Consider the following 16,280-nt stretch of genomic DNA (forward strand, 5'->3'; position numbering starts at 1 on the left):
ACTAATTAAAAATCCAAATATTGATTAAAGATATCAACTTTTTTGACATTTCATTTAGCTTTTTTCCATATTGCACTTATAAACTCAATGCATCACTAGTAATAATATGTTTTCAAAAATATGTCTGTTAAAGAACTTCTTGCTTTTTACAAAAAAATGTACGATAAAAAGCATAATATAAAATTTATGTACATAATACTTGTTCATGAAAATAAAGGAGATAAATCACGTAGTTCACCTAGTTTACTTGTCTTGTCAAACTTAATTTATAAGATATTAGGTTCAGTAAAAAATTTACCCAAAATTTGTAGTAATTGTGGATTTTCACATTATAAAATAAAAATAGAGAAAGAGAAGATGAGTTGTGTATTTGTTGGAAACATTGAATATGTTATTTCGTATTTTTAATTTGATGTATTTTTATATTAAGTATTCAAAAAATAAATTATATTTTATATTAAAATTTTAAATTTTTATAAATATATTATATATTGTATAATTATATATTTTTTTATTTTTTTATTTTTTTGTTGATGGGCACTTATTTATAAATAAATAAATAAAAAGAATTACAAAAGTAACAATTAATTTTTTATTTAAGATATTAAATTAAGTATCTATATTTATTTAATTTTCTATTATTTTAAAATTATTAATAAGACCTTAAAATCTTCAAACTACATGTATATACATCCAAATCAAGGCCATTATTATCCTGTACAGCAGTCAACCAACTTATCATTTTTTATTCGTATTATACGTGTGCTCGTATTATTTTAAAAATCGATAATTAAAAGAGTAAAATTAACGCTCAAGGGCCCATCAAGAGCCCACAAGAATCCTTCTCATCAAGAGCCCACTTACTTCTCCAGTGTATTGCAGCGCAAGAAATACTCTTCTTTAGACGCACTTTTCTGCGTCCCGGCTCTTCTCTGCTGTTATCTCCCTCGCTCTCTCTACATTTTCTGCTGTTCGTCGGCCGAATTCAGGTAATCGCTCTCCGACCTGTTAAACGTATGCAGAAACACGTATATCATACCTGCTCCGGATCTAGCTTTGCCTTATATTAGAATTGGATATGGATCCAGCACTGCATTCTTTATTTCACGATCCCATTTCTCACACTTTCTTTGTCGGGTGAAATAGGTTTTTCCACTTCCATTAGTTGTGTGAATGCTTGCTTCCAATATTTGGTTTTCTGTTATGCCTGTTTTTAAGCGTCGTTTTAGCACAAGCGTAATCCTAAGAATTTTAGGAATTGTTGATTTGGGTATATATATATTGGACATCCACTTGACAAATTTTATTAAACCTATGACATTTGAACCCATGTTTTAAATTTGCAAGTTTCAGGCCGTCTCAATTTGAGAAGCAAACGATATTATGAATAATAATCTCTGACGGTTAACTGGATCTTGTTTTGTAAAAGGATGATGAAGATTAATTTGAGTTCGCTGGATCCCTCGGCACCCCTGAAGAGGAACACAGATGGTTTAGAAAATGAGATTTTTGCTGCTCCATCATTTAAACTTCCTACCACTGTTGATGTAAGCATGATTTATTTTTCTTTCTTCTTATTCTTCTTTTCATCTATGTTGTTTATTTGCAGCAGTTGTACCCTAATTTTTGTTATTTAGTTTGATGGATTTCAAAAGGCAGCAGTTCAGATGGTGAAGCCAGCAAGGGGAACAACCACTCTGGCCTTTATATTCAAAGAAGGTGTCATGGTGGCAGCTGATTCTCGTGCAAGCATGGGGGGATATATATGTGAGGCTTTAATTAAGTATCCGATTTCTCTTGTGATTTTGGTGACAATGAAATCATTCTGTCTCTGCTGGTGCCTGGTATTTTTTAATGAGATACTGAATCTCATCACTCACAGTGATATTACTTTGTTTCTTCTGTGTCTTTCCCATTTGGTCTTTTATGTAACCATGCTTCTCTAATATCTGAATAAATGTGACAGCGTCGCAATCTGTCAAAAAAATCATTGAAATCAATCCATACATGCTTGGTACAATGGCTGGTGGAGCTGCAGATTGCCAGTTCTGGCACAGGAATCTGGGAATCAAGGTAACTTCAACAAAATCTTGGACCTTAAACATTAAGAAATTGACTGTGGATCTCACTGCCACTTGTTTCAAAGGCTTATAAGTTTTGAATGTTTGTCCTATGTGTAAAATGTTTGCCCCATTGGGATTATAAAAATTCTAGGAGAATTTATTTGAGATCATGAGATGTAAATTTTATTGTGCATGTGTAATTTCTCAACACTCTTAAGAGGAATTGTGTGAACTTTCTCAATCCTTGCAAGCTGGAAGTACTGTAAAGTACCCTTATGGGAAATTATGCTGATTGATTTTATGGATGTCTTAGTGTCGGTTGCATGAACTGGCCAACAAGAGAAGAATATCTGTTGCTGGAGCTTCAAAGTTGTTGGCAAACATTCTATATTCATACCGAGGAATGGGTTTGTCAGTTGGAACAATGATCGCTGGATGGGATGAGCAGGTTGGTTAAAGTTAATCATTCTTTTCTGCTCGGCCAATTTTATGTAATTCTATGGCTATTTGGTGTTAGGGTCCTGGTCTATATTATGTGGACAGTGAAGGCGGGCGTCTTAAAGGCACTAGATTCTCAGTTGGATCGGGTTCGCCTTATGCTTATGGAGTTTTGGACAGCGGGTGTGTTTAACTTTCCCCTCTTACTGTTTGCATCTATTCTCTTTTAGTTTCCCATCTTTGTTCTTTGTTTGGGTTATATTGAATGAAAATGAAAACGTAGCAACTCCTTGGACTCATCTCACAAATCAAATAGCTGTAAATGAAATGCAGTTTGTTATATAATATAGGGATTATAAAAGGTGGTTTGTAGACTTTATTGTCTATATTCTTATTGTGTCTATTCTGGGTAGATATCGTTTTGATATGTCAGTTGAGGAAGCCTCGGAATTAGCCAGGCGAGCAATCTATCACGCAACATTCCGTGATGGGGCCAGTGGTGGCGTTGCGAGTGGTAATGCTCTCAAACCTCCCTCCCTCCCACCCTGTGGGAAGTTTCTCGGGGATCGGTGTGTATGTGGCTGTCATGACCTGACATGACCTAGCTTTGTATTTTCAGTATATCATGTTGGGCCAAATGGATGGAAAAAGCTATCTGGAGATGATGTTGGGGAACTTCACTATAAATACTACCCTGTGGAACCTGCTGCTGTGGAACAGGAGATGACAGAGGTATCTGCTGCATGAGAGATGGAAAAGAGGATGTCCGCTTGTGTCATGTACGTTTATGCTAGATAGCTGTTTGGGACCAAAGAGCATTTTTATCAACAAGAATAACTACATATGCAGATAAACCAACCTTGAACTGTTTGGGTTTGTTTGGTAGTCGTGTATGGTGCTTGATATGCTGCCTGCTGCTATCTGTCTGTCTATCTATCACTTGAAAACCAATCTGCAGAGTCGAATGAGCCTGAATTATTCTTATTGTTATGATTATTGCTGCTGTTGGTGACCCCGTCTTCATTTGTCCTCGCCATCCTGTTGTTTCAAAACCAACACTTTGGGTGTCACCGCACAAAACCAACACTAGATTTGTCTGTATAGTTAGATGGTCGCTGCATCATCATCATCAATGTTTCCTTTCACGGGCACGAGTCTGAAGAATGTAGTCAGTCGTTTGGGTAGATTATCTTGGCCATCCCATCCCATCCCATCGAGGTAGCTATCGCAAATTCATAGTGATATGCATTCACCCAAGTATTGCTTTCTACCGTACTAAGCTAATATAAAAACAAATCCTTTATTGCAATGTTAAACAAATACTGGTACTGTGAACGGGATGGATGTGCTGTAGCTAGAAACATCGTCTTTTTGTTTATGTATGTATGTATGCATGTGCGTGTGACTTCACTGAGGTCTGTAGAGTAGCAGATGCAATTTTTATTGATGAGGTGGTGTACTAAAAAGTCAAAACTAAGGCAAAACTAAAAAACTGTTGGTGTGTTCCCCGATATGAAAATGCACGCGCTCATCAGGAAGGGGAGGCCATATACTACAGTTACAGGGGTACATGCATTGCATTGCTTTGCTTAGATTGTATTGGGAAACACGCAAACCCCAAGCAGACTACAGATGATGGATGGATGGGTACTTTTGTTAGCTTCTAAGCATGTTTTCATGATGACTAACTTATACATAATAATAATTATAATAAGTCATAATAATAAATACAAGGAATGACCGACTGACATGCCCATTTATCATTCTCCACTGCAATTTAAAGTAAATCATTGTATTATTAAGTGCATTGATATGATGATAACAATGGCAACGGTGATGATAATGATGATGAGAGCGATGATGGTGAGTTGCCAGAGTCAGAAGAACAAACTGCCAGCCAGCCTGCCAGCCACCACTATTATATTAATTAATACGACCAGGCTAATACGTGATACGATGGCTGCAGAAATGATTGAATGGGCCGGCACAAGTTTGCTCATGCAGATCCATCCGCCCGTCCATATGCATGTTTGTTGGCACACCACACCACACCACACCATCACCATCACCATCTTCATCTCCATCACCACCACCACCGTGTACTGCTGCTGCTCTATCTATGATTTGCAAACTCCCTTTATAATCTCCTCTCCCATAAACCACTAATGTTGCGGACATGTTGATCACACTCCAGCTTGGAATCCAAAATCGTTTGTATATATGAACATTGCTTATATTTTTTAATCACTAATTAAGAAGTAGGACACGTGCCTGCTCGTCTTGTCTGATCACAGGCATTCAAAGCAGCCGCGCATATGGGCAGGACAGACAGCATTTCACTCTCACACTTATTACACACACACACGCACGGTCCATAGCTAGCTCTATGCACTTCGGGTTGAGCTTCCCTTCCATCGTTACTTCGACCCACCCCATCCGTGACGTTTAAACCTTGTCCTCTTCATTACGGACCACTAGTGCTCTTGAGCCACTACCTATGTTCTCGCTCAACTTCACCATCATCTGTGTGTGCATATATTATACATATATACACTCCCTTCTTGCACTTCTTTCACAAATATTCTGTGGTTTTGTTTTCTTTATATATGTATATATATACACTAAAATTGAGATATGTGTCATGAACTCCATCGCCGCCAGCTAGAAACGGATATTGTCCCAAGTGCTCTCAAACTATTATGGGGCTTCTTCATCTCAAAGCAAAATCCATCGATTATCATTGTAATTAATTAAAGCCGACAAGGACCGCGGGGAGGGAGAGTAGTTTGCAACGGGGAGTTTTCGATATCAGGTTCAAAGTTACATCTAGACTACGGCACTCCTTCGCGTGCAGCTATACATGCTTTGCCATCGCGAATCGCCCTCCTCATATATTAATTGAAATGTTTGTGGAACCAACAGCAACGACACTGCAGTGCGCAATCAATACATCAACCTGACTGATGGCGTAAGTGTGGCGAGTGAACAAAATTACCCGCAGACCCAATCTAGAGAAAGGAGGAGGGATGGATCCAACGTCTTTGCAGGCCAGGCGAGGCCGCAGCAGCATAAATGAATTGAATTGAAATGAGCACTTTAGCACTTAAAAAGCCATCTTGCTTTACTTGCCTTCTACTTCTCCCTCCTCTCCCGAAATGCTACTACAAGTCTCCCGTTCCGCGGGCCCACACCCCACAGCCACAGGCCTCCATCCATCCAGTGGTGAGTACTATAAGCCCGTCTCTTTTCTCATAAATTCCTCAACCCCCCTCGCCTACCCCCATTCCGATCTCCACCTCACCACTCACACTAGCGGACAGACGGACCAACAAAACAGGGTTTCTTTCGCTTCCCCCTTTTTTCCGAGAATACTGTGTTTCTACTCATAAAATTGGAATCTTGATTTTTTTTTTTTTTTTTTTTGCCGCCCTTGTTATCTCCTCAGCCATCACAGTCCCTGAAACTCGAGAAAGAATTACAGAGAGATCAGATTTAGGGAGAGTAGATAAGTTTTTCAAATTGCTTCTCATTTGATTTGAGGGACGACGCCTTAATTTCAATTCTTTTGCATTTGATTGCGTTTTCTGCAGAAACTGTTCTCCCATTACACAGTGAGGATGAGGGCTGGCTGTTAATTTGTTACAGTTTCTTTGAGTTCCTCCTATTTCCGGCGGGGGAAGATATATATAATTTCGTGTGTTTTGCAGACAATTGTCAGCAGTCCGTACAATGTTGGGCCGGAACCTGCATTTCTCCGCTTTTCTTTTGCTACTGAACTTTTCCCTGGAAATTCACTTGAGCATTTCACTAACTCCAGACGGCCTCTCGTTGCTCTCCATAAAATCCGCCGTGGATTCCGGCGCCGGTGAGGCTTTTTCGGACTGGAACGAGGAAGACGCGACGCCGTGCCGCTGGACCGGAATTTCGTGTATGAATATTTCCGGGTCGGATGATCCTCGAGTTGTTGGAATTTCTGTTGCCGGGCAGAATCTCCGGGGCTATATTCCATCAGAGCTTGGCAGCTTGATTTATCTCAGGCGACTTAATTTTCATGGCAATAATTTTTATGGTTCAATCCCTGATCAGTTGTTCAATGCTTCTTCATTGCACAGCATTTTCCTTTATGGCAACAACCTCTCCGGTTCTTTGCCTCCCTCTTTATGCAACGTCCCTCGCTTGCAAAATCTTGATATTTCGAGAAATTCTCTCTCGGGTCCGCTGCCCAAGATTCTCCGCAATTGCAGGCAGTTACAGAGGTTAATCCTTGGTGGAAATCAGTTCTCGGGCGAGATTCCCGAAGGGATCTTCCCTGAGCTTGCTAATTTAGAGCAGCTCGATTTATCTGCAAACAAATTTAATGGTTCGATTCCGGATGATATGGGAGAGTTGAAGTCACTGTCGGGGACTTTGAATCTGTCGTTCAATCATTTCACGGGGACGATACCGAAATCTTTGGGCGAGTTGCCGCTCACAGTAAGTTTCGATCTTAGGAATAATAATTTGAGTGGTGAGATTCCCCAGACAGGGTCCTTCGCCAATCAGGGCCCGACTGCGTTTGTCAATAATCCAAACTTGTGTGGTTTTCCGCTGCAAAAGTCTTGCAAGAATACGCCAGGTGCTCCCGCTAAGGGTATCCGGGACGGGGGGGAGGGTGTGAGCGAGGAGCAGAAGGGGCTGAAGCCAGGGCTGATAATACTGATATCAGTGGCAAATGCTGTAGGAGTGGCATTTATAGGATTGGTGGCGGTGTATGTGTATTGGAAGAGAAAGGACTCCCATGGCCATGGATGCAGTTGTACTGGAAGGGGGAAGCTTGGAGGGAAAAGCAATGAGAAGGTTGGCCTATGCCCATTTCCTTGCATCAATGGCTTTCCAAGCAACGACGCCTCGGAAGGGGAGGAGTCGGAGAAGGGTGCCGGGGGAGGGATGAGTGGCAGAGCGAGTGGCACCGGCACCGGGGAGGGGGACTTGGTAGCCATTGATAAGGGGTTCAACTTCGAGTTGGACGAATTGCTGAGGGCTTCGGCATATGTGTTGGGGAAGAGTGGTCTGGGCATAGTGTATAAAGTGGTGCTGGGGAATGGGGTGCCAGTGGCAGTGAGGAGGCTGGGGGAAGGCGGGGAGCAGAGATACAAGGAGTTTGTGGCAGAAGTCCAGGCGATCGGGAGGATAAAGCATCCCAACATTGTGAAGCTGAGAGCGTACTACTGGGCACCCGATGAAAAGCTTCTCATCAGTGACTTCATATCCAACGGAAATTTGGCTTCTGCTCTTCGCGGCGGTGAGTGAGAATGCCTCCCCGATTAATAATATTCTCTCTCTCTCTCTCACACACACACACACACACATATCTATTTTTATCTTGATTAGTTCATGAGAATGAGATGCTAGAAATCAGCTTAATTATCTGAAGATTTCTTGATCCCCTCTCCCCTACAAGACCTTACCAACTCATTTGCTTTTTACTCGTACACATATTTCTCATAGAGATTGCTAGCTAGTAGGAGGATCTCGGAACAAGTGTGATGAAGGGTAGGGAAGGGAAGGGAAGAGAAGGAAACTGAAATTTAAGAAAGCTAGGTAGGTAAAAGCATGGGTAGTAGTCAATCGTATGTTTGCTTCCAGTGGAGTGGAAGAGGGGAGGGAGCGAAGGCCCTGAGTTTCGTCATCCGTCTGACCTATATATTATGTGTTGTATGACCCGAGCATGACTTCGAGAACTAATTGTGAGGTGTGTGGCTGGCTCAAGCTTTTGGTGATCTTCTCTTTGCGCACAGTGATCTGCTACATGGCATTTTACTGGTAGAAAGTTTGGCGGCATTCTTATATCTGAATAAGAAACCAGCTAGATATCCACCCGACCTGGACTGATCAAGGAAAGATTAAGGCTACGTTTAGATATCAACACATGTGCGTCTTTTTTAGGGGTTTTAGCTAGGCCTAGGTGGTGGCGGTGGTTGGCGGTTGATCCCCTCCACAGCAATGCACACCTATGACCTACCTACCTACATATACGGGTAGTTCCCCCACTAACTGACTACTGACTGACGTCCTTAGGCTCTTCAAAACTCATTGATCAGTCGGTCGACCCATCCATGCGATACTGAACGGGAAGGAAACACAGAAAGAACGTGTATCCATGATGTAATTACATTCTTCAAATGAATGCGTGTTATGTTATGGCATTGCAGGGAGGACGAGCCAGAGCCAGAGCCAGAGCCAGCCTTCTTCTTCATCCAGCTTTTCTTGGTCCATCAGACTGAAGATCGCCAAGGGCACGGCTAGGGGCTTGGCCTACCTGCACGAATGCAGCCCGAGGAAATTCGTCCATGGAGACGTCAAGCCATCCAACATTCTCCTTGACAATGATTTCCGGCCATACGTCTCTGATTTTGGCCTCAACCGTCTCATCACTATCACAGGGAACAACCCCTGCTCGTCCGGAGGCTTCATTGGTGGTGCCCTTCCATATATGAAGCCACCTCAGCCGGAGAAAATAAACAACAGCTATCGGGCACCGGAAGCTCGGACCCCTGACGGCCGACCAACCCAGAAGTGGGATGTATACTCGTTTGGGGTCATCCTACTAGAATTGCTGACGGGGAAGTCACCGGAGGTTTCATCTCCACCCACCACCAGCTCAACCTCCTCCTCCTCTACAGAGTTGTTTCCAGACCTGGTAAGATGGGTGAGGAAAGGGTTCCAGGAGGAGAGTCCGCTGTCAGATATGGTAGACCCGGTGTTGCTCCAGGAGGTGCACGCCAAGAAGGAAGTGCTGGCGGCATTTCACATCGCACTTGCGTGCACAGAGGGAGATCCAGAAATCCGACCCAGGATGAAGACTGTGTCTGAAAATCTTGATAAGGTCGGAGGAGGATCCTGAACGAGCAGAGCACGAGGGAGGGCAGGTTGTTGCCAGATTTTTACTGTTACTATTATTTTTATTGCTACCGCTGCTGTTATGGATGAATGGGGATCACTCTTGTCTTCCTTCTTGCAGTAGAGAAATGGAAAAAGGAATGCGTCGCAGGGTTTCTCCTAGATTTGAGAGACATTTCCTGAAATTTATTATCAGCCATATTTTGTTTCAATTCTTTTTTTACTCTGTAGTTACAACCGCCGCCTTGGGTTGCGTCACCTTCTCATTCTAATTCAGTTCAATAGACAAACCATTTGTAAACTGAGACTCTTTCTGCACATCAATCCGATAATCTTAGAGTGCGTTTCTGAGTTTGCAAAAAAAATAATTTGTATTTAATATTAAAATATTATTTTCGTTCCAATTTAATTGATTTTTTTTATTTTTTTTTGTCTGTACTCTAACAATTAAAAATATATATATTTAAAAAATAAAAATTTTTATGTTAGTAGATTTCCCCGATGGAGAGAGAAGTAGTACTGCTCATCTTTATTAGCAATAGCAATAAAATCACCTTCCCCCATACAGGAAAAAATGTAACCGCGTAACTATGCAATATTTTTAAAATAGAAAATAATTAATTATATTTAATTTCTATTTTATCTAAAAACTCGTTGTCAAAAATAAATATTACACTTTATTTGGGACAAAGAGAGTACTATTTTGTAGAATGAATTCTTCAAAGACCATATTTTATGCATATATAATGTGTTTTTTTCTACATTTTCACATTGAAAAATCATGTCCATTTAATTTTTAAATTCTAACATTTTTTTTGATCAAGAGATGCATCTCTTTTCTTTTGAATTCATTTTTTAATTTCAAATCTTGAAAAATAAAAATAAAAATAAAAATAAAAACATAATTTATATAACAAACAACACACAGTTTTATCTAAAATTGCTAGAATGTATGATTATTTTAGAATATATAAAATGAGCCCTTTATGGAGGCCTGCCCACATATTTTAGAGACATTTTTATCCAAGTCTTCAAAATATGGTATACAAAAAGGAGTTCAATAAAGGCTGATGGTGCAAAGAAGTTTGGAAGAAGCCAGTGAAGTCAATCTTCAAGTCAAGATTTTATTTGCGCCCGAGCTTGGTCGATTGGGATTCAATTCAATCATTTATATTAATATATTTATTTATCAAAAAAAAAATACATTCTTTCCTTACATGGAGAAAAGATAAGTCCAAGAATCATTCTTAGCCTGTTTTCTGTCAAATTTTTTATTTTAATTTTTTTTATATAGTACTATCACATCATCAAAGGATGATCCTTATTTTCTAAAACCTTCTATTGTACATCTTAGTTCCTTGGCTTTTAAAATAACCAACAACCCCACCACCCCCCTCCCCCCCCAGCCCCCACCCTAAGAAATAAATAAATAAAACAAAACCCACCCCGTCAAAACCATACAAAACTAGGCTTGCTCATCATCAATATCTAGTGAATACAAACGGTTATACAATTTTGTAGAACTAGGTATTTGCTCTATTACTGTTGAGCGACAGCCAAATCCAAACGGGATGTAACTGCGTCCTCGAGCTTGAAGAGTAGGAAGGATTTTTATCAACTTGATAAATTTTGGACCGTCCGTCAATTTCTCCAAGTAAGGATGGTTAAAATCTACTCCAAATCAACTGCTTCCAGTGCACCAATAAAACAAAGGGGTCACAACCTTTGGCAGATCTGGGTTCCAAAAACTATGAATGGGCTTTTGATCTGACCTAACATCATGGAAATACATAATATATACATACATACATACACACATATATATATGCATGATATATATGATATTCATATACCAATACTTCGGAACTATCACAATCACCATCGATCACATTACAATGAAAAGCCAACTACCGATAAACAGCATTGGATCAAATTTTAATTTTGCATCTAAAGCACAATGTTCAATCTGTGCGTTCCAATAAATAGACCGGAAACACATAATAGGGTAGCCAACACATTCTAATTAATGAAACAGCATTAAGTTAGGACGGCATTCAGCATTTTCAGTTTATACAATACATCAGTAAAACATATAATGCATAATCCAGCATATTCACTTAATTCAACAATTAAAGTGGCCAGCATTATCATCAGATACAGGTAAAATGATAATAACTGTTGATCAATAAAAAAAACTCTATTTAACAACTCAAATAAGAGCCTCCAACAATCAACATGTTCCAGTACAGTAAATGGCGTATCTAATTGATACATTCAATATCAACCAAATATTATTTTCAACAATTACAACATAAAGTCAATGATCCACATACAAGGTGACAAGAGAAAGCATAAGACAAATGAACAATCTATTTAAAATACCCAAATACACCACTCACTGGAACAGCAGCTTTAATATGTTATTTCAGATGCATAAAAACCCCTGTATAAATATATAGTAATTGAGTAATATACTGTTTCATATATTTAAACTATAAGAGTTATTTAGCCCCCAGTACTGGCATCTTTGTTCAAATAAGCAATCCATCATCCGCACACACATGGTGGTTCGAGGAAGTTGTAGTTGGACAGCCAAAATTTCAAGAAGTTTAAATAACAATTTTTTTTTTTTTTTTTTAAAAAAAAAAAAGAGAAAAAATCATATACCATATACGATACTTCATGAGCGGTAAGAAGATTTTTGGAGGAATTTGTAGTTGGGCAGCAAGCATATCCATTCTACCATTCAGCAGATGATGTTCAGCCAAAGTAAGCCAATCTCTATTTGCATTCAGGAACAGAACAGTGGTAAAAAACCAACAGCCAATCCACATTCTTCTCCTCAAAATCAAGATTTTATGGGATACCAGAAAACTGATGCAAAGGGGTCTAGTTCAAAACTTGTTCAGCAGCAAGTAAGACTGAGAAGCAACAGCCATGAGCGAGCTCAATCAAGCCTTCCTAGGCTTGCTAGTTCAAAATACTAGCATTCTATTATGACCTTAAATTACACCCTTTAAAAGATAACAATCAGCTTCAAGCACAAATTGCAAAGTAAATACTTCAGTGTAACCACAACAATGGGTATGGCGCGTTGCCTTTTACAATTCCGGCCAAATTAATATGAATGTCTTGTGATGACAAAATAAATAATGCAAAATGAGTATGGCTTCAGTGTTACAATTTAGGAAGCAGAAAGTTTTGAGTTTCTGAAATGGGTATGACTTGAATGTTACAATTTAGGCAGCAGAAAGAAGAGAGTTAATATATATATATATATGTTCTTTAAACTTCCAACAAACAAAAGAGTCAGTCAAATATCCTTTCCCCTGTGGACAGTAGAAGAAAAACAAGTGAACTGAGGATACAGAGTGAACCTGGGATGAAGAAAACTGCTCTCCAGCTATCCGGATTAGTGAGATCCAACTGGGCAGCCTTACCTGCTTCAAGAAGGCGGCCAGTGAGATCAACCCCAACTATTCCAGCCAAGGTACCAGCTGTATTGGAAACCCCCATAATGATTCCTGCATATCTTGGAGCAACATCCATATGATTTACTGCAAAACCAGCCCTCCCAAGTGCCAGGAAACCAAGGGCGACAGAAGAACAAAACACAACTCCATCAGCTGATGTGAACAATGGGAGTGCCATCAGGGCAAAAGAGGCCACAATGAATCCCACAGTATTTAGAAGCTTTCTTGTTATAGTTACAGACAAAATCCTCTGGGTGATCAAGTGATCGGCAATCACCCCACCAATATTTGAAAATATAAACATGTTGAGGTAAGGTATCATCTTGGATGAACCCATTTCCTGAAGGCTGTGCTGGAGGCCTAATTCAAAGTATGTCGGAAGCCAATTCATGAGGACATAAAGACCATAGTGGAATGTAAAATTATTTATGACTATCGCCCAGATAGGCGAACTCAATACAATTCTCTTCCATGGAATTTTTGGTGTTCGTATGGAGTATACTCCATTTGCTGCTTTTCTCCTTTCATTGCCCTCGATTGGGAGCAAGGAATCACCAAAGCCAGCTGCTGTGGCCTTGGGATTATCAGAACGAGGTGGGTCACTGGCATATTTGTACCATAATAGAGACCACAAAGCACCTAAAGCAGCTTCAGTAAGAAACACTGATTGTGGGCCCCGAAATGTAACCAGGCTAGGAAGCAAAAGCGTTCCTACAGCAGCACCAAAATACATACCTGACGTTGTGAGAGAAACAGATCTTGACCGTTCATGTGGTGGCACCCACTGTGCTAGGACAGTGTGAATAGATGGAAAGATGAAGCCCTGAGCCACTCCAACAAGCAAGCGAGCTATTACCAAAATTGTAACTCGATTAGGATCTAACGGTATAAAAGAACAAGTCAGAGACCACAAAACAAATGAGAGTAGGAGAACACGCCTTCCTCCAATTTTTTGGGCTGCCCAACCACCAGGAACTTGTGAGCAGGCATACCCATAATAGAAAGTAGAAAGTATCATGCCCTTGCTTGACTGATTTATTCCTGCTGCATCCGCAGCAGCAGTATATGCAATAGAGAATCCCACCCGTTCTATGTAGCAAACGCATGTGCAAATGAAGGTCAAAATGACAATCACATAGCGATTCGGAAAATATGATATCTTCATTCTCTTTTGTTTCGGGAATGGAGAAACCAATTCAATGTCTTCTTATTAAATAACTCCAAAACAATAAAAGTGATCCCAGGCGTTTAAGAAGAAACCACCTATAAGAATTATAAAAATAAAAAATCTCATTTAAAAAGAGAATGAGCAATTCACTAGCTTCATAAGTTGCATATCCAATGAGCAATTCATACATATGATATTGAAAAGAAACGTAAGATATGTACAAGCAATTTTGAGTGACATGCATATGTTTGATGACCTAGGCACGTGTGAGAAAAATAGAGTTAAGGTGTTGGGACAGAGTGGTAGGACATGCTTGCCCACAGTCCACCAACTGGTGGGTTTGAGCGGGTTGGCCACTGCAAGGGCAGGCTAAAATTTGCTTGGCCAACCCATGAGCTTTTTAGCAGTATTAGAAATTTTATTAAAATTAACAATATTTTCTGTACATCGTATAGAAAATTATATATGATACAAAGCAATGTCTACAAAGAGTTCAAAAGCAATTGCGTATAATAAAGTTACAGACATGGTACAAAGCAATGTCTACAAACGAAGAAACTGCTGCACTCACCGTAAGAGATGGCACAAAAGCAGCAAAAGTGAAGATCATTATGTTCACAAGGAATGCAGAGATCTAGTTATGAACTCCAACTTTAACGATAGATCAACAAGACATTTAATCATTGAAATGGAAAAAACTGCAGTTTGGATAACAAAGCACTTTTTAATGAAATGCCAAGCACCAAACAAGATAATACTTACAATCTTATAAAACGAATTTTATGTACTACAATTCATGAAGTCAAGTAACACACAGGTCCTTAGATCTAACAGGATTCCTTACACATAGTGAAATGAATCCAAGACATCATATCCTTCTAACCATAACATAACTGCAAATAATCGGCATTGAAATTAATAATAGCAAACACTTCTAACCCTAAATATTCATAAAAAGAATCACAGATAAAATTGATAACAATCAAACAATTAAAACCCTAAATACTGTAACAGCAGGCAATGAACTTGAAGAACAACAAACAATTCAAAATTAGGGCAATGTTTGAACTTACCAAGCCTCCGACGAAGCCGTGGAAGAAGAATACCCGAAGCAGGTCCCGTAAAACGGTAGGAGAAAATTGTTTGCAACTTGGCACCAGTAGTGTTAATATAATACCTTCAAAGAGGGAACGTCTCAAATGCGTTGAATATTCAGACAGGCTCACAGAGATCAAGTGAAAATATTCCATAACAAGTAACAGCGCTGAATGGCCTCTTCGATTGTCATAAGGGTATAGAAAAGAATTATAGGGCATACAAAATGTGAATGGAAAGCTATTGTGAACACAAATAAAACAAAAACTGGATAAACAGATTAGAAAAACAGCTTAAAAATATATTCCTTCGTAAGTTCACATTAAAAATATATATATCGTACAGACAAATACCTTGAACTGAACTCTTGGATTGTGATCCTTGGTCTTCCAGGCTTTAACAAACACAAAACACAAACAGTGAATGCATTTCTCTTCAACGAATGGAGAGCTACGACTATGGAACGGAAGGCATGATCAGAGTAACAGAGGCATTGAAGATCTAAAAAGTCAAGACCCTACGTTTGGTACCGCTATCGGGGTGATTCGAGTATTTCACCTATTAAAACATATTAACAGAGGCAGAAGCAGAGCAATCACCCGCGCCGGACTGAAGTACCCATGGGAACTAGGAATTGGAGAAGCCCTGTAGGCTGTAGGTGGTCGAATGGGCTCTGATTATTAGTTCTTGAAAGAAAATAAAATATCTGCAGCCCATTATTTATGTGAGTTACGTATGAACGGCGGGGCCCAATTCAATGACAGAGATAGTCAGATTTTTGAATTTTTTTTTTGAGGTAATTTTTATTATAAATATTATATAATAAATTATATGATTAATAATGGAGTACACAATTAAAATATTGATTTAATATTACATAAAAAATCATTTCAATTTAATTTTATAAATATATTAATACAAATATGATTAATATAAAATTATTATATTATTAAAAATAGTTGGTTTGTTCTTTTTAATTTTCTTTCTCCCTATATTTTCTCAAAAATATTAATACCTTATTTACATTCATTATTTTTTTATGTTATAGTTGTAGGTTGCATTAATTAATTTATTAGATTTGAACAGAAACACTTTAATATTATATTATTAAAAATATTATTACTTATTTATATACATAACAAATATTAAGATAATTTTTATGAA

General features: G+C 39.0%; 3 protein-coding genes across 9 annotated transcripts; 2 read left to right on the top strand and 1 right to left on the bottom strand.

Moving 5' to 3' along the window:
• The first annotated feature begins 839 nt into the window (after positions 1–839).
• On the top strand, positions 840–3,524 carry LOC127261239 (proteasome subunit beta type-5-like). Its single transcript, XM_051289491.1, has 8 exons — positions 840–989; positions 1,430–1,547; positions 1,638–1,767; positions 1,967–2,073; positions 2,377–2,511; positions 2,581–2,684; positions 2,915–3,015; positions 3,121–3,524. The coding sequence occupies exons 2-8, from the start codon at positions 1,431–1,433 to the stop codon at positions 3,246–3,248; spliced, it is 822 nt and encodes a 273-aa protein (XP_051145448.1). The 5' UTR covers positions 840–989; position 1,430; the 3' UTR covers positions 3,249–3,524.
• Positions 3,525–5,129: 1,605 nt separating this feature from the next.
• LOC127261032 (receptor protein kinase-like protein ZAR1) lies at positions 5,130–9,726 on the top strand. Of its 4 annotated transcripts, none has more exons than XM_051289170.1 (3): positions 5,130–5,723; positions 6,209–7,782; positions 8,693–9,726. In XM_051289170.1, the coding sequence occupies exons 2-3, from the start codon at positions 6,231–6,233 to the stop codon at positions 9,382–9,384; spliced, it is 2,244 nt and encodes a 747-aa protein (XP_051145127.1). In that variant the 5' UTR covers positions 5,130–5,723; positions 6,209–6,230; the 3' UTR covers positions 9,385–9,726. The 4 variants fall into 4 exon arrangements, with proteins under 4 accessions (XP_051145127.1, XP_051145125.1, XP_051145128.1 ...); XM_051289168.1 differs by having other exon boundaries at positions 5,714–5,839; positions 5,947–7,782; XM_051289171.1 differs by lacking the exon at positions 5,130–5,723 and adding an exon at positions 5,772–5,839.
• Positions 9,727–12,442: 2,716 nt separating this feature from the next.
• Positions 12,443–15,784, bottom strand: LOC127261176 (probable anion transporter 5). Of its 4 annotated transcripts, XM_051289407.1 has the most exons (4): positions 15,470–15,784; positions 15,095–15,198; positions 13,589–14,116; positions 12,443–13,492 (listed from the first exon to the last, which is right to left on the bottom strand). In XM_051289407.1, exons 3-4 carry the CDS (start codon positions 14,016–14,018, stop codon positions 12,690–12,692), a joined length of 1,233 nt encoding a protein of 410 aa, XP_051145364.1. In that variant the 5' UTR covers positions 14,019–14,116; positions 15,095–15,198; positions 15,470–15,784; the 3' UTR covers positions 12,443–12,689. The 4 variants fall into 4 exon arrangements, with proteins under 4 accessions (XP_051145364.1, XP_051145363.1, XP_051145366.1 ...); XM_051289406.1 differs by having other exon boundaries at positions 12,443–14,116; positions 15,470–15,783; XM_051289409.1 differs by lacking the exons at positions 15,095–15,198; positions 15,470–15,784 and having other exon boundaries at positions 13,589–13,702; positions 13,792–13,937.
• Between the last annotated feature and the right edge of the window lie 496 nt (positions 15,785–16,280).

The sequence above is a fragment of the Andrographis paniculata genome, unplaced genomic scaffold, assembly GCF_009805555.1.
Source record: "Andrographis paniculata isolate CXL003 unplaced genomic scaffold, ASM980555v1 Contig62END, whole genome shotgun sequence".
Taxonomy (NCBI): Eukaryota; Viridiplantae; Streptophyta; class Magnoliopsida; order Lamiales; family Acanthaceae; genus Andrographis; species Andrographis paniculata.